This window comes from Mobula hypostoma, chromosome 21 (genome assembly GCF_963921235.1).
Source record: "Mobula hypostoma chromosome 21, sMobHyp1.1, whole genome shotgun sequence".
Taxonomy (NCBI): Eukaryota; Metazoa; Chordata; class Chondrichthyes; order Myliobatiformes; family Myliobatidae; genus Mobula; species Mobula hypostoma.
The window spans coordinates 8,345,021-8,366,120 of NC_086117.1; the positions used below are offsets into that span (position 1 = coordinate 8,345,021).

Below are 21,100 nucleotides of genomic sequence, written 5' to 3' on the forward strand. Positions count from 1 at the left end.
ACAATCCTCTACACTATCTACAACACCACCAACCTTTGTGTCGTCTGCAAACTTGCCAACCCACCCTTCTACCCCCACATCCAGGTCATTAATAAAAATGACGAGTAGAGGTCCCAGAACAGATCCTTGTGGGACACCACTGGTCACAACCCTCCAACCTGAACGTACTCCCTCTACCACGACCCTCTGCCTTCTGCAGGCAAGCCAATTCTGAATCCACCTGGCCAAACTTCCCTGGATCCCATGCCTTCTGACTTTCTGAATAAGCCTACCATGTGGAACCTTGTCAAACGCCTTACTAAAATCCATGTAGATTACAACCACTGCACTACCCTCATCTATATGCCTGGTCACCTCCTCAAAGAACTCTATCAGGCTTGTTAGACACAATCTGCCCTTCACAAAGCCATGCTGACTGTCCCTGATCAGACCATGATTCTCTAAATGCCCAGAGACCCTATCTCTAAGAATCTTTTCCAACAGCTTTCACACCACAGACGTAAGGCTCACTGGTCTATAGTTACCCGGACCATCCCTACTACCTTTTTTGAACAAGGGGACAACATTCGCCTCCTTCCAATCCTCTGGTACCATTCCCATGGACAACGAGGACATAAAGATCCTAGCCAGAGGCTCAGCAATCTCTTCCCACGCCTCGTGGAGCAGCCTGGGGATTATTCCATCAGGCCCCAGGGACTTACCCGGTTTTCGCTAACAGAAGGTGTTCGCAGTTACGAAAAAAGGCAGCACACGAAAAGAGCAGCACGCGATAAAAGGCAGCGCGCATCCCGAGCAGCCGCTCCTCTCCCGGAACTGTATTCTAGCCGGCATTGCTTAAGCATGTGCCTGTGAGCAGCCGTTAGCAAGATGAGTTCTAAGGTATTGGAAAAGCCTAAAAAAGCTCATAAGGGTGTTACACAGCGTAAAACTAGACATAATTAAGGGTTTCAATCACGGTGAACGAAGTAAGGACAAAGTGAGTTTGGCTTGTGGAAGTTGACAAAGATGATGTTGAAGAGGTTTTGGCATCCCATGATCAAGAACTGATAGATGAAGAGCTGATGCAATTGGAAGAGAAAAGGATAACAATCGAAACCGAATGCAGTAGCGAACGGACCGAAAGTGAAGTCATCCAGGAACTGAACGTGAAGCAACCACGTGAGATGATAGAAAAATGCGCGAGGCTAAGCAGTCAAGCATACTGTCATTTTTCAAGCCTTCCACATCAGCCGCAGCAGATGACGAACCTCGACCTTCGACATCGAGGCAGGCAGACATAGAAGAAGATGATCTGCCTGCCCTAATGGAAACAGACGACGATGAGGTGACACCCCAGTCTCCTCTACCTCCCACCACCCCAACCCCGGGGCCGCAGGCTGATATACTGCCGCAGAGAATGCAGTGGTAGCCGGGGCACACCCAACACATCTTTAAGAAAAGAGCCGAAATAAACAAGCTAATTAATTAGGTGCCGCGCGGCATGTAAATGTCGGCCCAGATCAGAGGCGATGTTGTCCAAGGGAAGGGCATTAGGACCCATACAGCTTGGCACCAGTGTCGTCGCAGAGCAATGTGTGATTAAGTACCTTGCTGAAGGACACAACACGTTCCCTCGGCTGGGGCTCAAACTCACAACATTCAGGTAGCTAGTCCAATGCCTCAACCACTTGGCCACATGCCCTTACTAAAGAAGCTATCAACTTCCACTTTAAATATACCCAGTGACTTAGCCTCCACACCTTCTGTGTCAACAAATTCCACAGATTCACCGCTCTCTGACAAAAGGAATTCCTCCTTATCTCTCTTCAAAAGGGATGGTCTTCTATTCTGAGGCTGTGCCCTCTGGTCCTAGACTCCCCCACCATAGGAAACATCCTCTCCACATCCACTCTATCTAGGCTTTTCAGTATTCAATCGGTTTAAATGAGTCACATCCATGAGTTCACTAACAGAGGTAATTTTCTGGTTATTTCAGAGAAAGTCACAACTGTTTTACAGACAACACACATAAAAGTTGCTGGTGAACGCAGCAGGCCAGGCAGCATCCATAGGAAGAGGTACAGTCGACGTTTCCGGCCGAGACCCTTCATCAGGACGAACTGAAAGAAGAGATAGTAAGAGATTTGAAAGTGGGAGGGGGAGGGGGAGATCCGAAATGATAGGAGAAGACAGGAGAGGGAGGAATGGAGCTAAGAGCTGGACAGTTGATTGACAAACGGGATATGAGAGAATCATGGGATGGGAGGCCTAAGGAGAAAGAAAGGGGGAGGGGGGAAGCCCAGAGGATGGGCAAGGAGTATAGTGAGAGGGACAGAGGGAGAAAAAGGAGAGAGAGAGGGAGGGAGGGAGGGAGAGAGAGAGAGAGAGAGAGAGAGAAATTAACAATAAATAAATAAACAAACAAACAAACAAACGGATGGGGTACGAGGGGGAGGTGGGGCATTAGCAGAAGTTAGTACGAGGGGGAGGTGGGGCATTAATGGAAGTTTATATATTCTTTTTCTCTCTCTCCTTTTTCTCCCTCTGTCCCTCTCACTATACTCCTTGCCCATCCTCTGGGCTTCCCCCCTCCCCCTTTCTTTCTCCCTAGGCCTCCTGTCCCTGAGCCTCTCATATCCCTTTTGCCAATCAACTGTTCAGCTCTTGGCTCCACCCCTCCCCCTCCTGTCTTCTCCTATCATTTCGGATCTCCCCCTCCCCCTCCCCCTCTCAAATCTCTTACTAGCTCTTCTTTCAGTGAGTCCTGATGAAGGGTCTCGGCCCGAAACGTCGACTGTACCTCTTCCTATAGATGCTGCCTGGCCTGCTGCGTTCACCAGCAACTTTTATGTGTGTTGCTTGAAATGCCAGCATCTGCCGATTTCCTCGTGTTCACTGTTTTATGATCTAACTTGACACACAAAATGAAAACTAAATTAATGCTATTTGCAATTACTGTGAGAAATTTCTCACCCTGTCTGGAATTCTATAGCAATAAAATAAATATTATAGAAATAAGTACTGAAGAATCTCTTCTTAACTTTTTGTAAACTTAATTAAAATAGAAGCTGGCCAGAAAGATATCTTTGTAATATTACACAATACAAACAGGAAAAGAATCAGTGATCTTTCTCTTCTCCATTCAATAGAATAAGCAAATAAAAATGGCACCCAAGGTCTCAGAAGCTGAAAACAAAGCAACTAATCTAGCTTTTCAATTTTTAAGTTATTGGCAAATTCACTTTTTGTCAGTCACTGTGTATATCATGTGCGCATTATTACTGACTGAAAAGATGGGAAATTAATGGTCCGTGGAATGAAATTAAATTCTGTCTGATGATAGCCCATCAGCTAAATGACCTTGTATTTCACATCAAGCAAGGATGCCTTTGTGATGAATGTGCTGTATTACTCTGTCCTCTTCCAAACATTTTCTTGTATTTCTATTATCTCTTGCACCATTCTGCTTTGAGAAGGCAGAGAAGACAAGGGACAGGACATCCAACTGAGCCGTTTCAAAAATGATCTTTATTGTTTGCAATGAGTGACGAGACAATGACTCAAAAATTCTCTAGCACAGCACAACATTTTTGTGCACCATGCAAAGAAATGTAATCAACTGTCCCATTGCTGAATGACAAAACGCACCTAGAATACAGCTCTCAGGAAGTTAAATTGGCTGTCGGTTAGACTTGCACAGAATCATTTGGACATGTATAGAAGCACAACACATCTTTACATAAGTTGCACTGAAGTCATTCATGGATCTATAGTCTGCAAACAATGCACGCCACTCACCTGGAATCAAGCCTTCACAAGGCAGGAAAGTCCTGCTTCCATGTGCCTTACAAGAATTCCAGTATAACCTAATCAGTTGTGGCATTTGACACATGAATCTTTTACTGATAGAAATCTTTTAAGCTTCAGGCTACTGTACCTCCTTTCTGATGGTAGCAATGCGTAGAGGACATGCCCTGGATAGTGAGAGTTCTTAAGCATCGATGTCGCTTACATGAGCCAGTGCCTTTTAAAGATATTTTTAATGGTGGGGATGGTGTGGAAGAACAGCCGTTGAATGAACTATGAACCCATGCACCATACCCCCCCCCATGCACTTGCGTCTGTTGTAAACACATACATCTACTAATAGCATTTTCTCTTAGAGAAGGCTGAGAGGGGATCTTATTGAAACATATAAGATTATTAAGGGATTGGACATGCTGCAGGCAGGAAGCATGTTCCCGCTGATGGGTGAGTCCAGAACCAGAGACCACAGTTTAAGAATTAGGGGTAGGCCATTTAGAACGGAGTTGAGGAAAAACTTTTTCATCCAGAGAGTGGTGGATATATGGAATGCTCTGCCCCAGAAGGCTGTGGAGGCCAAGTCTCTGGATGCTTTCAAAAAAGAGATGGATAGAGCTCTTAAAGATAGTGGAATCAAAGGTTATGGAGATAGGGCAGGAACTGGATCCTGATAGTGGATGATCAGCCATGATCACAGTGAATGGCGGTGCTGGCTCGAAGGGCCGAATGGCCTACTCCTGCACCTATTGTCTATTATCTATTGTCTGTTGCAGTCAGCAACCATCAACTTTTACTCCAGATGACCTGTGGGCTCCCACCCCAATGGCCTCTGCCCTGATCTGCAGAAACACTAGCCATTATCCTCACCATACAAAAATGAGATATTTGCAAGGCCAACAACTCCTACGACCCTTTCCTACACCACACCAATTCTACCTAATCCTCCAGGCCCTGATTCTCAAGTGAAACTTTCTTCCTTACATTCATTCCTCTGCAACTGTAACCTTGCCAAAGTCCTCCAATAACTTACATTCTGGACCTTAAAACACAATGCTGTGGCAGGGGACCCAAGCACCAAACTGGTAGAAACAATTTCCATTATCAGTTTATTGTGCCTTTTCAAGTTAGCATTTTTCCACTGCTTTCCAGTTTTTGTCAGCAGGTCAGGCAGCATTCATGGAGGGGGGGATAAACAGTTGATGATTTGGGCAGAGGCCCTTCATCATGACTTGATAGGAAGGGGAAAGATGCCAGAATAACAAACACAAGAAGTCTGCAGGTGCTGGAAATCTTGATCAACACACACAAAATGCTGCAGGAACTCAGGAGGTCAGGAAGGATCTATGAAAACAAATAGATAGTTGACATTTTGGGCTGAGACCCTTTTTCAGGACTGAGAAGGAAGTGGAAAGGTGCCAGAATAAAAAGGTGGGGGGGAGGGGAGAATTTGTTTACCAGAAGGAGAAATCACAATTCATGCTGTCAGGTTGCAGGCTACCCAGACGGAATATAAGGTGTTGCTCCTCCACCCTGAGGGTGGCTTCAACTTGCACAAGAGGCAGCCATGGACCGACACGTCAAATGGGAATAGAAATGGTAAATAAAATGTTTCGCCACTGGGAAGTCTCGCTTGTGGCAGATGGCGTGGAAGTGCTCGATGAAGTGGTCCCCCAATTTACAACAGGTCTCACCAATGTACAGGAGGCTGCATCAGGAGCACCAGATACAATAGACGACCCCAGATTTGCAGGTGAAGTGTTGCCTCAGGTGAAAACGACTGGCTGGGCCCTGAATGGAGGTGAGGGTAGGTATAGCAGTTAGGCCGCTTGTAGGGATAAGTGCCTGGAAAGAGATTAGTGGGGAGGGAGGAATGGAGAGGGGAATTGCAGAGGGAGCAATCACTGCGCAAAGCAGAGAGGAGGAGGGGAAGTAAAGATCTGTTTAGTAGTGGAATTTCTTTGGAGATTGCAGAAGCTGCAGAGGATAATGTGTTGGATGCAGAGACCGATGGGCTGGTAGGTAAGGTCAAGAGGAACTCTACCATTATTAAGACAGCAGGAAGATGGGGAGAGCAGAAAATGGAGGGAGGGAAACACCATTCTTTAAAGAAGTACGACATCCAGGAATGGAAAGGAGCGTCTTGGGAACAGATGCAGCGGAGGCGAGAAAACCAAGAAAAGGGAATAGCATTTTTACAGGAGATAGGGTGGGAAGAGGTATAGTTGAGATAACTGTGGGAATCAGTAGCTTTATAAAAGATGTCAGCTAACAGTATGTCTCCAGAGATGGAGATAGAGAGATCGTGAAAAGGGAGTGAGGTGTCAGAGATGGACCAAATGAATTTAGGGGCAGGGTGGAAGTCTGAGGCAAAGTTGATAAAATTAACAAGCTCAGCATGGGTGCACGAAGCAGCATCAATGCGGTTGTCAATATAGTGAAGGAAGAGTTGGGCAGTTTTGATCATAAACCTTTTTACATAGCCAGTGAAGAGGCAAGCATAGCTGGGGTCCATGTGAAGGCTCATGGCTACCTCTCGAGTTTGGAGAAAGTGAGAGGAGCCAAGGAAAAAAATTGTTCAGGCTGAAGACAGGTTCTGCAAGGTGGATGAGGGTAGAGTTAGAAGGAGATTGGCTGGTTCTTTTGTCAAGAAAGAAAAGAGGGCTTTGAGGCCTTCTTGATGGGGGATAGAAGTGTATAGGGATAGGCGGTCAGGGCCAGGGAATTGAAAATTACTGAGAAGACCAAGGGCATGAGAAGTGTCATGGACGTAGGTGGAAAGAGACTAAACCAAGGAGGATGGAATGGAATTGAGATAAGACACAAGTTCAGTGGGGCAGGAGCAGGCAGAGGCAATTGGCCTATCCAGTTTGTGGATCTTGGGTAGGAGGTAGGAGATAAAAGCAAGCAGTGTAGGACAAGGAAAATATGAGTTTTGTGGCAGTGGATGGGAGTTCTCCAGAGCTGATGAGGTCACTGATGGGGAGTTTTCTGATGGTCTGGAGTGGGGTCCTCTTCAAGGGGTGGGTATGAGGAGGTGTCTGAGTGTTGCTGCCTGACCTTAGCAAGGTAAAAGTCAGTGCGTCACACTACAATAGCACCCTCTTTGTCTGCAGGTTTGATAGTAAGGTTGGAACTGGTGCGGAGAGTGGAGATCAGTGTGTTCGGAGGGGGTAAGGTTGGAGGAGGAGAAAAGGAGTACTGAAATCAAGACAGTGGATGTCGCATTGGCAATTCAGAATGAAAAGATCCAGAGCAGGCAGAGAACGGGAGTAGGGTATCCAAGAAGAGGAGGACGGTTGAGGACGAGAAAAGGGGTCATCACAGCATGGTGTGGAACCCTTGCCAAAAAAGTGGGCTTGGAGACGGAGGCAACAGAGAGGAGCTTGATGCCATGGTGGGCAAAGGGAGACAAAGGTGAACCCAGAATAAGAACGTAGGGAGAAGGGAAGGAGCACAGGCTGGCAGGTGATAGGTGAGACCAGATGAGGTGGAAGGTAGGATGAAGTTGGGCATTATAGGTGGAAGAAGGGATCTGATAGGAGACAACAATGAGAGAAAGGAAAGGAGGAGGGGCACCAGGGGCAGGTGAGGAGAAGATGAGGGGTAAGAGCAGAGCCAGAATGGAGAGTGGAAAAGGGTGAGAGGGAGTAATTACCAGAAATTAGAGAAATCAATGTTTATACCATCAGGTTGGAGGCTACCCAGAAGGAGTATGAGATGATGCTCCTCCAACCTGAGGGTAGCCTTATCAAAAAGCTGAAACACACAAGGTATTTACTCCAGCAATATGGGATAGAAGTTCTGAGTAGCTTATTTCAGTTGAAACTCTACAATATCATTTTTGGAAGGACTTGTTTGAGTAGATGACATATTACAGTTCGTGTGGTATTTGTCAAAAGTTTACACACTATACGTTGTAACAAGACTCGAAAGGAGGAGGTTAAGGGTACAGCAGTCAGTAATACTTTACATCAAGGAGATGACCCAAGGGAATTTTTCTTCATTTTTTTCTGTGTTCTCAATGACTGCGATTATCTTTGTGCCAAAACCGTGGCTGACCTGAAATTTGGTTTTCAAGATAAATGACAATTACTCTCCTTCACCTCACTTTTTATCAGTTTTCTGTCATATGTATAAAGCATACAGATTTCATAGCTGGTTGCCAAAAAATATCAACTATAATAAATATGCATTTACATTGCCCAAGGAAAAATAGATTAGGAAGGAGTCACTTCCTTTGGGTTTTAAAACCAGCTCAAGAGAAGAAGCAGGGTGAACAGGGAGGAAGGGAATGAAAGGGAATGTCCACTTGGAGATGTGCACGTGCAAATCCTCATGTCTGTATTATTGCTACACAAGATACAGTAGATACCACTTAATAGGAACACATCGGGACTAGTACATTTTGGCACAATTAGCCAAAGTTTCATGGAAATAGTTAAAAAGGTATAAAGAAGACGAACTACCATTTAACTAACAAATTATGTAGTTAAGTGAAATACGGAACAGATTAGAACACTAATAGTTCTACTATAATACTATAAAACTGCAGTTCCTAATAGTTATTGTCTGACGAATTCAGCTGAATAATTTGTTCATCCTTATAAAATCTCTATAAGAATCTATATATTGAAATGTGAGAATACTACTGAACTGAAGTCTGACATATTGATGTCAAAGCACTGCTTAGATTCTAAATTTGAAAAGGTAAATACAGCGGATTCTGGCTAATTGGGTCACCGGTTAATTGGGGTAGCCGCTCATTTGGGACAACCCTCAAAGAACAAAATCTAATTGAGACAGTAGCCTGTATTCTCTTACCACCTACAACCCCACCAGCCTCTGCATCCAGCACATAATTCTCTGGAACTTCCACCATCTCCAACGGGATCCCACCACCAAGCACATCTTTCCCTCCCCCTTCCACTTCCTGATTCCCTTGTCCAGTCATCGCTCCCACCAATCTCCCTCTGGCACTTATCCTTGCAAGTGGAACAAATGCTACACTTACCCCTACACCTCGTCCCTCACCATCATTCAGGGCCCCAACCAGTTCTTCCAGGTGAGGTGTCACTTCAGCTGGGAGTCTGTTGGGGTCATCAAGCACCTATGCTCCATCCACCAGAAGAAGCAGTATCTTCAAGTGGCCGCTTACTTTAATTCCACTTCCCATTCCGATACGTCAATCCATGGCCTTCTCTACCGTCATGATGAGGCCACACTCAGGTTGGAGGAACAACACCTTATATTCCATCTGGGTAGCCTCCAACCTAATGGCATGAGCATTGATTTCTCAAACTTCCGATAATGCCCTCCCCTTTCACCATTCCCTTTTCCCTCTCTCACTTTATTTCCTTGCCTGTCCATCGCCTCCCTCAGGTGCTCCTCCCCCTTCCCTTTCCTCCATGGCCTTCTGTTCTCTCCTATTGGACTTCCCCTTCTCCAGCCCTGTATCTCTTTCACCAATCAACTTCACAGCTCTTTACTTCATCTCTCCCTCTGCCGGTTACACCTATCACCTTGTGTTTTTCTCTCCCCTCCCCCATCTTTTAAATCTACTCATCTTTTTCTCCCCAGTCCTGCCAAAGGGTCTCGGCCCGAAACATCTACTTATGCGATCGATTATTTTGTGTTTTATATTTGTAATTAATTTAGATAATTTTGTGGAGATCTGTTTTCACTTTATCATAAAAGAGTCTTTTTCTAATGATCAGTGCAAAAAAAGCCAAATTAGATCCACTGTGATTCAGTGTTGTAAAACAATAAAACATGAAAACTTCCAGGTGGGGGGGGGGGCGGTAGTATGAATACTTTTCATAGGCTTTTGTTCTTTGAGAGTTGTCCCAAATAAGCAGCTACTCCAATTAACCAGTGACCCAATTAATCAGAATCCACAATATTTATCTTTTCAAATTTAGAATCTAAGCAGTGCTTTGACACTAATATGCCAGACTTCAGCTCAGTAGTATTCTCACATTTCAAAAAATGGAGTCTTATTGAAATTTTATATGGATGAACAAATGCATTCAGCTGACATGCATATCCAGTAAAGGGTTTTAAAGCGTAGAAATTTGGTTGAACACTTTTGAAGCAGTATTGTAACCATAGAATGTACAAAATCATTTTTGTATATAATACAAGATGAACAAGGTGCAGAATGAGTGGAATTTTCCTCTGGAAATTTTCTGAAGAAAATGTGACCTTTAATATAAAATATAAACAGCAATAGCTACAAAGAAAAAGAACCATTAGACATTTAAAGAGAAACCACCTGGTTTAAGCACTGACCTTAAGCCATTGAAGAGCTGTTTAGATTTATCAAGTAGGTAGCAAAAATCAGTAACAGTCTTCCTCTCTCCCAGTGGAATATCATCATCATTTCCCCCTCCTGCTGTCATGGCTCCTTCCAGTTTCAATACTGAAAACCAATGATAAAAATGTTAAATTAGTAGGTAGAACTGCACAATAGCATCAAGGTGAGCACATCACTTTACAGTGCCAGTGATCCACCAATCGGGATTCGATTCCCGCTGCTGTCTCTAAGGAGTCTGTACATTCTCCGTGTCTGCATGTGTTCCTCCAGCTGCTCCGGTTTCCTCTCACATTCCAAAGACTTATGGTTAGGGTTGGTGAGTTGAGGGTACGTTATGTTGGCTTCTGAAGTGTGGCGACACTTGTGGGCTAATCCAACACAATCCTCACTGACTTGATACAAACAACGCATTTCATTGCATGTTTCAATGTTTGTGACAAATAAAGCTAACTTTATCTTTATTTTTGCCTTAATAATTAAGGTTAAGTACTTAAACCTGCATCCATCAAAAGATTAAAAGCTAGCTCCAAGCATTGCATCCATGTAAATTGTAAAGTACTGTATGAGGAGCATTTGATGCCTCTGGGCCTGTACTCGCTGGAGCCTAGGAAAGACCAGCGTCAAATCTACCATGAGGTCACCACGAAAGAGAGAATCTGGTTCGACTGTGATGGCATCCACCATTATTACCATCTACCACCACCTTAATTAGAAAAAGCAGAATACCATAACAACAGAATTAGGCAATTCAACCCATCAAGTCTGTTCCACTCTGCATTCCATCATAGCTGCTCTATTATGCCTCTTAGTCCCATTCTCCTGACTTCTCCCCGTAACCTTTGATGCACTGACTAATAAAGAAACTATCAACTTCCATTTTAAATATATCCAATGACTCACCACCCTCTGGCGAAAGAAATTTCTTCTCATCTCTGTTACAAGACTATTAGAGCAATTATTATGCACAACAGGGTTGAATTAGGCACTTTTTAAACTTTGTAATTAATTTCAGAACATAACTTGGAAATAAAATTGCCATTAAAACAGCACAAACATTAACAAAATAGCACAAATTCAACAAATAATCCAAAAATATTTTGCACGTTTGTAAACAAAAACATTACTTCCACATTACGATGTTTCACACCTCCACATCAACAGAATATGCATAAAACCAAAAAAGTATCATTTGTCCAAGAGGATGCACACAACACCACCACAAACAGAATTAGATTCATTTATTAAATTTCAGGTCAATTTCAGAAAACAAAATATAATTAATGTACTCTCTCACTTAAGAGGCCATAAAAAAATAAAATCCATGAACCACCATTAAAGAGTTTATGCTGACAGGATGCCCCAAAGCCAATGAAATATTTCTTACTGTAATATTAAGAAATCTAGCAGCCAATTTTTACAAAGCCCATAAGCATAGTTAGTTAAATAAATCATAATATCTTTTTATTGAAAGAAATGTGTCAATCTTATAAAATGCATCAAGTTCCCTTCAGAAAAGAGGTTCCCAACCTTGTGTGGTGCCATGGACCCCTACCACTAACCGAGGAGTCTGTGGACCCCAGGTGGGAACCCCTACAATAGATACCATAAAATCAGGAATCCATCATTCAATATTGTCATGCCTGATCCTCTGCCTCAATAGTATGTATCCATTCTTTCACCATACCACGTGTTGCATCAAAATATTTATTTTTCCATGTATTTAACCATTTCCTATTACTTGTAAAACTGTCTACCACAGAAAGCTGTGAAGGACAAGTTCACATTTTAGTCCTTTATGTCTTACACCAAGATCCCAGATTTTCAACATTTCAGCCAGTGAAACATTCCTTCTGCATTTGGTGAGTCACCCCCCATCAGAAAGTCGAATGTCAAAGTCATATCATTGATCTAAACCAGGGTCACCAACCTTTCTATGCCATGGTCTAATACCATTAAGCAAGGGGTCTGTGGACCTCAGGTTGTGAGCTCCTCATCTAAACTGCAGTGAATACAGGTCTGGAAAAGCCAATCTCTCTTTTCCGACAATAATCTTAACATGCCAGGAATCAATCTGTTAAGCCTTCAATGCATTCCTTCTGTAACTAAAAGACCCTTTCTCCATTAGATCAAAATTCAAGCAATGCTCTGGATACAATCGAACCAAGATCCTGTATAATTGTGGGAAGATATTCCTCCTCCAATATTCAAAACAACTTATAGTGAAGGTCATAATACCCTTTGCTTACTTAACTGATTGCATCATCTGCATATCTCCTTTCAATGACTGGTACCTAAGGATGCATAAATCCTGCAGCACCTCAACATCTCCCAACCTAAACTATTTAATAGCCTGCCTTTGTTTTTCCATCAAAATGAACCTTACATTTATCTCTATTACACTGCATTTACCATGGATTAGTCTACTCCGCTACTCAATACTTTAAAAGCACTTTACATCCTTGAAACTCAGTTCTGCCCAGTTCTGTGTCATTGCCGGTCTTAGAAATATTACATTCAGCTTCTTGATCGAAAGCAATAGGATTCAAGCATTAATCCCTGAAGTACTCAATGACTCATTGCCTGCCACTCAGAAAAACAATTATTCATCCTTTCTGTTCCCAAGCAGTCAACTAACTCTTAATCATTAATTTCTCATAATAAACCCTTACATCTGACTATATCATTGGCCTTCTGAATATCCAAATACACCATATCCACTGGTATTTCCCCTAACTGTTACATTCTCCAAAAAAAACAAAACTTCAGTAGATTTCTCCAGCTTGTACCCCTTCATAACTCAACATGCTTTAACCTCATTCCAGAATTTATATAACAAATAATGTATCCATCATTTCCATGGCTACTTTTTAGTCCCGATTTGTTTTTTTAATTACAAATTGCTTTACTATTTTTATTGTTCCATTATTAAACACTGTTTATGTCTGTAAGGAACCAACAGGTTTTCACCCAAACCTTTTTCTTCTTTACATAGTTGCAGAAACTTTTGCTTGTATTACATGGAAGTAAATTCTCACACTTAAGTTTTGCTCTCTCAGCTGAAGAACACAAGATTGTTCGAATTACAAATTATTTCCAATCCTCAGTACGCTACTTGCTCTGAAACTTAATATGTAACTCAAAAGAAGTAAAAGCCATTCCTTTCACATCTTTTTATTTCAGACAACCCGGTGACCCATTGGGGCACCCTTTGAGAGAAAGGTAGTGCAGTCTTAACCATAATGTCCCCCTTCTCTTTTCACACGGCATAATTAGGCTGTCCATTTTTTTTACCCTAATGCTTGATAGAAGATACGAAGCAGTAACACCAAAGCCTCCAGGATGCTGATTTTTCTTGATGATGTGGTTGGCACTCTCCTAAATGGACGTGATAGCCCTGCCCTTTTGCTGCGGTTGGTGTCGCTGCTGAGGCTGGCCGTGCGCATGTGTCGTGGTGTCGTGTCGCAGTTTCCATGAAAGGTGGAATCAGCTCTGTGAGCATCGTGAGGCGGTGCTGTGGCTGGCCGTGCGCATGCATCCTGGTGTCGCGTCCCGGTTTCCATTAAAGCTGGAATCGGCTCGGGTTGTGGAAAGCAGGGCCTGTTGATTGACGAGTGAGCAATTTTATACGAATATATAACCCTGAACTTTGCATGCATTCTGTAAGTTAGTGCATTTTAAGTCGATTTAGTCAAAAAAAAAAAGTGCCGCTGTAATGCACTGTTTGGGCTAATTGGAGGTCACAAACAGACAAACAGAGCACGAGAGTTTTAGTAGTATATGGATAGATACGGTTCCGATACTGTTAAGAGCCTGTTATCTACATTCTGACTGTGTGATTTCAGGCCAATCTGGCACTTTGTTGTCTCCAAGAGTGTACCACAAGTCTGCAACCAAAGCATGTGGTGTGGAGGCCAGGAAGCCAGGAGACAGGGCATGAGCTCATGGTCGACTCCATCTCTTGCCAATTAAAGCCACCAAGGAAGATTGAAATCAAGGCAGAAGCAAAGGGCAAGCAAGTGTTCAGCACCAGCTTCCAGCCTCTCACTTGCTGCTGCTGGAGGTGGTGTCTGCGTGCGGTAGTTCTTCACTCTCTCTTGCCCGCTAATCCCAAGGGAAGGTCCTTGCAATCAAGTGAATCTCTCTCTCCCTTGATGCTGTCAGCAGATGATGCCAAAGCAAGGTTTAATCAACACAGATTATAGATTTAAACTGTAATTCAGGTTTATGATGTTTTCCAGTTTCTAGTTCTAGCTCTGATCACTCCTTTTTGTTACTGTGTTTAGGCGATTTTTGAGTTGGGGTAGCCTGCTGTTAATGCACACTAGGCTGAATTGTACGGAAATGTGCCTTTTGATTTTGTGTTATGTTCCGTATTTTCGCTTGTTTCTTTTTTGTAGCTGTTTGTGCAATTTTTTTTGTGCTTGTGGGGGAGTGGGTTTGATGTTTGATATTCTTCTTTGAACGGGTAGGTTCCATGGTTCTTTGTTTCATGACTGTCTGTGAGGAAGATGAATTTCAGGGTTGCATACTACATACATACTTAGATAATGAATGTACTTTAAATCTAGAATATTGGATACAGTTCTGCACCCTATTATAAGAAGGATGTCGAGGCTTTGGAAAGGGTGCAGAAAATGTTTACAGGATGTTCCCTGGTTAAGAGGCCATGTGCTGTAATGAGAGGTTGGACAAACTTGGGTTGTTTTCTCTGGAGCAGCAGAAGTTAACAGTAGATCTGTTAAAGGTTTGTAAGATCATGATAGGCATAGATAGAGTAGGCATACAATATATTTTTCAAAGACTAAAATATTGAATGCCAGCATGCTTGCACTTAACGTGAGAGGGTAATTTCAAAGGAGAAGTGAGGGGCAAAAATTTATTTATTTATTTATTTTTAAACACAGAGTGGTGGGTGTTTGGGGAGGTAGCAGAGGCTGAAACATCAGGGATCTTTAGGAGATGTTTAGATAAGGCACATGAATGGGAGGAAAAATGGAAATTTATGGACATTGTGTAGGCAGAAGAGATTAGTTTAACTAGCCACTTGATTACTAACTTAATTGGTTCAGCACAACATTGTGGGCCGAAGTGACTGTTTTTATGCTGTACTATTCTATGCTCTACGACTTCTCTATAAACACAAGAGATTCTGCAGATGCTGGAAATCCAGAGCAACACACACAAAACACTGGATGACTCAGCAGGTCAGGCACCATCGATGGAGAGGAATAAACGGTCGATGTTACAAGCTGAGACCCTTCATCAGTGACCAGAGAGGGAATTGACAAGCACTGTGGAAATAAAAAAGTTCACTCTTCATTCTGAACTGTATATCAGGTGACAAAATAGGTTTCAGGTTCTTCTATATGTGATACACGACCATCAGTTTGAAAATGGTACAACTGAACTGCATTTGATAAGTGTGAAAATGCTCTACTAATTTCTTTGAGGACTGCATTGCTCTCTTGTCAAGGAACTACTGGAGGTGGAGGTGAGGTACAGCACTGGAGTGAGAAAGACTAAAAGAAAAAATGTTTTGAAGCAGTTTGATGAAACTTGGCTCGACACAGATCTTCATTGAGATTTGGCTCCGTTCTCAACCCTTGGTGGCAAGCATCCAAATCACTACAATTTAGGAACTCTGAGATTTCAGGCAATCTTGCACAAAAATGGACTTGCATTTTTGTAAAAACAGTTTAATTTATGATTTTCTTGTGAATGTTATGTAATGCTGTGCCTGTGATGTTGCTACAAGTCAAGTTTATGAAAGATTTGCTCTATTTGTCACATCTACATCAAAACACATCATGAAATGCATCATTTGTGTCAATGACCAACATCCACTAAGGATTTGCTAGAGGCAGCCTATACGTTCCATCATGCTTCCAGTGCTAACGTAGCATGCTCACCACTTACTAACCTTAATCCATGGGTTACCACATAGACCAATACCATTAAGCAAGGGACACCAGATTGGGAAACCCTGCCCTAACCCGTATGTCCTTGGAATATAAGAGGAAATTAGAGCACCCAGAGGAAAACCATACAGTTGTAGGCTGAACATACAAACTCCTTACAGCCAGCAGTGGGAACTGAACCCCAATCATTGATGTTATAAAGCATAATGCGAACAGCAACACTACCATGCTGTGACTTTTACTTTGACTTTAATCATGACTGATTAGGGTGGGGGTATCCAGAACGAGAGGGCACAGCCTCAAAATTGAGGGGTCATCCTTTTAGAACAGAGGTAAGGAGGAATTGTCTTAGTCAGAGAGTAGTAAAGCTGTGGAATGCTTTGCCACAGACTGCAGTGGAGGTCAAGTCCATGGGTATATTTAAGGCCGAAGTTGGTCGTTTCCTAATCGGTCAGGCATCAAAGGATATAGCGAGAAGGGTTGAGTGGGATCTGGGATCAGGGATCAGTCATGATGGAATGATGGGGCAGAATCAATGGGCTGAATGGCCTGACTCTGCTCTTATGGACTTGCATGCCAACACTAGAACCAAAGTATCTAAGCATCAAGTTGTAATTTTAAGATAATAGTTGCCTGTGCACACATTCAAAGGCCAAATTCCAAGTCACTGTCAACTTTCACAAGTTTTAGGTTCCAGTTAAGGATCGATAATAAATGTTACAGTTAAGCCAATATTATGTGGCATTTAATTACTACACTAAAAATTTCAGCAGACATTGTACTCAAAAGACAGCCTGAATTTTTACTGAGAATATCCCATGCCTTTTGAGAAGTGCTTGCTGGAGTGGAAATCAATCGACAGTAGGCTGATGAGGCTCAGGCTGAAAGAAAAGCAAGTGAATATGAACGGAAGTGACATTGAAGACTGTGATCCAGTGCAATGTTCTAACTCCACACCACAAGGTGAAACTGTACCAGAGCTGTGTTCTGTCCACATTCTTCCACGGGTTAGAATGCTGGAGCATGACTGAGAATAACCTTGCCAGACTGTCGTCATTCCACACCATAAGCCTCTGGAAGATCCTCCATATTTTCTGGCCAAGAAAGATCTCCGATCCCACCCTACTCCTTCAGTGTCACCAACAGGACATGGCCACAACCATTATGAAGAAACTTTAAAGGTAGATTGAGCAAATGATGAGAAGAGGGGTTGACTCCATCATCAAAACTGCAGGCAGAGGAAACATGGGAGACCAAAGGCAACTTGGTGCCATACCGCAGAGGCAGAAATTAAGACCCTGTACCACACCTAGGGCACAATAGAGTAGATGGCCAAGGACAGACAGAGATGGATGGCCATTGCTGCCTTAAATGCCAGTGACATAATAGGCAACCACACACACAATCCATGCCTTAATATATCCCATGCATTTTAATTCAAAGAAATTCATTATGAAATCCACTGAGTAGACTTCTTGGAGTGAAAAATCATCTGAGATACTTGCAAGGGAAAAGTCCTCTAACTGACTAGCTCCGGTATCCAATTCCACTGCCTGATAGTAAAGGAACATGGGAATATTCTGGGAAAATGTGGAACACTTCCCTTATCTCTAGAGCAGAGGCAGACATCGAAGATATTTTCTACACTTTGAGTAGATCCAAAGAAACTTCATGCAATTGAGAAAATGGGCATTTAAAGACCAACACTTCAAACTTGGCTCAAAACATATAGTAGTGATGCTGCAGCCCAAGTAAATGTTCCGGGTGCTCATAAGACCTGGAGTGTCACAAATAAGCATCTCAAGGCATTGGAAGGATACCACTAACACTATGCCCCCAGAATCCTCCAAATTCATTGCAAGTATAGGAGAATCAATGTCAGCTTTCTGTCATGTGCCAAGAGTATTGAACCCCTTAAACTGGATCAACTTGGGCAATCCATTTTAACAGTATGCCACACATCAGATTCATGAAACTGTTGTTCCCAGCTTTTTCCTGTCATGAGGTTACAAGGCAGAAAGAAGAAATGACTCGGGGATACCCTCAAAGGTGCAATGTCCCCATTTATTTGCACTGAAGAGAGCAAATGTTAGGACTATGCCACCTTTGAAATGTCTACTAGCCTGTCTGATAAGGGAATTCCCATCCCACCTGCGGAAGACTCTGGAATTGGAACTGGTTATTATTGTCACATGTACTGAGGTATGCATCTGTATGCACACTGCTCATACAAATCAAGTCATTACCTGGTGCATTGAGCTAGAATAAGGTAAAACAGCAACACAAAATAAAGTGCAACAGCTACAAAAAGAGTGCAGAGCAGTTAGGCAAGGTGCAAGGTTATAACAAGGTACATTGTGAAGTCAAGAGTCCATGTCATTGCACTGGGGAACCATTCAATAGTGATAGAACAGCAGAATAGAAGCTGCCCTTGAGCTAAGTGGTACATGATTTCAGGCTTTTGTATGATGGGGAGAAGGGAGAGAATGTTCACCGCTGTGGGTAGGGTCTTTACTTATGCTAGCTGCTATACTGAGGCAGCAAGAAGTGCATTCAGAGTGCATCAAGTGAAGAATGGTTTCCATGATATTCTGAACTATGTTAGTGCTTGCAGTCACAAGCAGACAGTTGCCATATCAAGTTGTGATGCAGCCAGACAGAATGCTTTCTACAGCGCATTGAAAAAATTGGTAAGAGTCAGTGAGGACATGCCAAATTTCTAGAGTCTTTTGAGGAAGTAGGATTGGTGTTTTCTTGGCCGTGGCATCAATGTGGTTGGTATGTTCACGTTAAGGACCTTGAAACTCTCAACACTCTTGACTGCCATTGACGTAGACAGAAGTATGTGCACTGTCTCCTTTTGCGAAATCAATGACCGGCTCTTTTGATGACACTGACGTAAAGGTTGTTGTCATAACACCACATCACTAGGCACCATCTTCTTTTAACTCATTATTGAGATATGGCCCACTATCATGGTATTACCTGCAAATTTGGCAATGGAGATAGAGCAGAATCTGGCTACATAGTCATGAGTGTACTGGAAACAGAGTGGGGCACTAGTGTTTAGAATAATCGTGGCGGAAGTGTTGTTGCCTATCCTTAGCTGGTTGTGGTCTGGTGTTCAGGGAGTCAAAGATCTAGTTGTAGATGGAGGCACCGACTCTCAGGGTCCAAAGTTTAGTGGTGAGTTTGCCTGGAATTACAGTATTGAAGACTATCTATTGATTGATTTATTCATAGGTACAAAGTGAAAGAGGCCCTTCAAGCCACACCACCCAACCCCAATCCTAATCTAAACACAGGACAATTTACAATAACCAATTAACCTACCCAATAAATCTTTGGACTTGGGAGAAAAGCAGAGGACCCGGAGAAAGTACACACAATTCCATGGAGAGAGCATACACTCTTTACAGATGACACTGGGATTGAACGCTGAACACTTGAGCTGTGTTAGTGTCACGCTAACTGCTACAATAGTCTAATATGGGTAACACACAATGAAGCAACTTGATGAAAGATCTTCACCTAAAACACCAACAGTTTATTCCCCTTCATAGATGCTGCCTGACTTGTCAGGTTTCTCCAGCATTTTTTGTGTGTTCCTCAAGATCCCTAGCATCTGTAGAATTAAGTCTAATGTGGGTGACTTTACTGTGTCCAAATGGATCAGAGATGTGCATAGGGCAAAAGAGATGATGTATATCTTAGACCTACTTCAGTGGTAGGCAAATTGCTGTAGGTCAAGGTTGTCTGCAGGGCTAGAATTGATGCATGCTGTGAGCAGCATTGAAGATAACAGATGCCAGAGACACTGGGTAGTAGTCATTAAGGCATGTTACCTTATTTATCTTTGGTAACAGGATGACAGATAACCTACACAGGATGCGAGGATATGGCCACTGACTGCAGTCTATGGTTTCTATATGGACTACCAGTCATCTCAGAGTAATAGCAGAAGCAAATCATGCTCAGGTCTGAGGGAACACCAAAGACAAATTGATGAAGTATTATAAAACTATATTTGATTCTTTCTCAACAGAGCAAAATGTTCTTAGGCATCCACTGATTTTGGAAATCTTCAAGCAGTTTGGTGGCCATTATGGTTCAAGCTTATCTGACTTTGACCATTTCCTTTTATTTATGCTCCTACACCTAGGCTTGTAGAAGGTAAATTGATTCAGGTACAAGAGTAAACATTCAAGCATTTGTCAGACTTTATTTACTTTAATTCTACAATAATTAAAAGGATTGTTTTTAAAAAAAGTAACCAAAAAGTTGCATGACAGTTGCAGTAAATAGTCTTTATTCTCCTTGTCTGTGACTACCTTTCTCACAGTCTTTTATTTGTCTTTGTAGCTTATTATTGTTTGCCAAGTTACTGCTTCTTCTTAGTTAAACTGTTCCTTCTGCGATGGCAATAGACCAGAAATGTTGGGAATCTTCAGTGAGAACAAGCAGTATTTATGGAAATGTTTCAGTTTGAAGTCGTTTTTCAGAACCCGGTTCAATACTTCAAACAGCTTCTTCCCCTCAGCCATCAAATTTCTGAATCGTCCATGAACACTACCTCCATTTCTTTACACATAGACTCTCACCCCTCTTTAATACCTGTGCCATTCTAAGCTCAAAGTTTTGACACTGTAAGCTTTGACTTGTTTCCTTGAACAAGAGGAGTAAAGTGATCAATTTAAGTGTTTGCTCGGGTGAGTGATACCTTATAAATTAAGAGACAAGAGTAAAATTCATCTTGTTTGAATTGTTTGACAAGTGGGCAGCTCCAAAAGGATCTGTTAAAGGGTATACTATTTGGAAAATTAGTAACCAAGTGACATTTCTAAGTAAATAAGATTAATAGGTCATCTATTCCATTTTTAGATATACTGCACCAACAGTCACTGTCCATTGGTAAGAAATGGGCTTTATGCTAAGGACAAGACTGGTGAAATCTTTCATAAGGATCTTAAACAAGCAACTAATTTACTGGGTAGTCTCCAACCTGATGGCATGAACACTGATTTCTCAAACTTCCAATAATGCGCCCCCCCCACTTCACTAGTCCCATCCACTTCTCTTTCTCACT

General features: G+C 42.5%; 1 protein-coding gene across 3 annotated transcripts in view; it reads right to left on the reverse strand.

Moving 5' to 3' along the window:
- scai (suppressor of cancer cell invasion) overlaps nt 1-21,100 on the reverse strand; it is a 158,000-nt gene that overhangs the window by 75,553 nt on the left and 61,347 nt on the right. For 2 of the 3 annotated variants that reach the window (XM_063073391.1, XM_063073393.1), the window contains exon 2: nt 10,072-10,201. In XM_063073391.1, coding sequence (XP_062929461.1) covers nt 10,072-10,181 — 110 coding nt within the window. In that variant the 5' untranslated portion in view covers nt 10,182-10,201. Of the gene's footprint in view, nt 1-7,753; nt 7,843-10,071; nt 10,202-21,100 lie in introns of those variants that run through there. The other variant, XM_063073392.1, reaches the window with a different exon arrangement.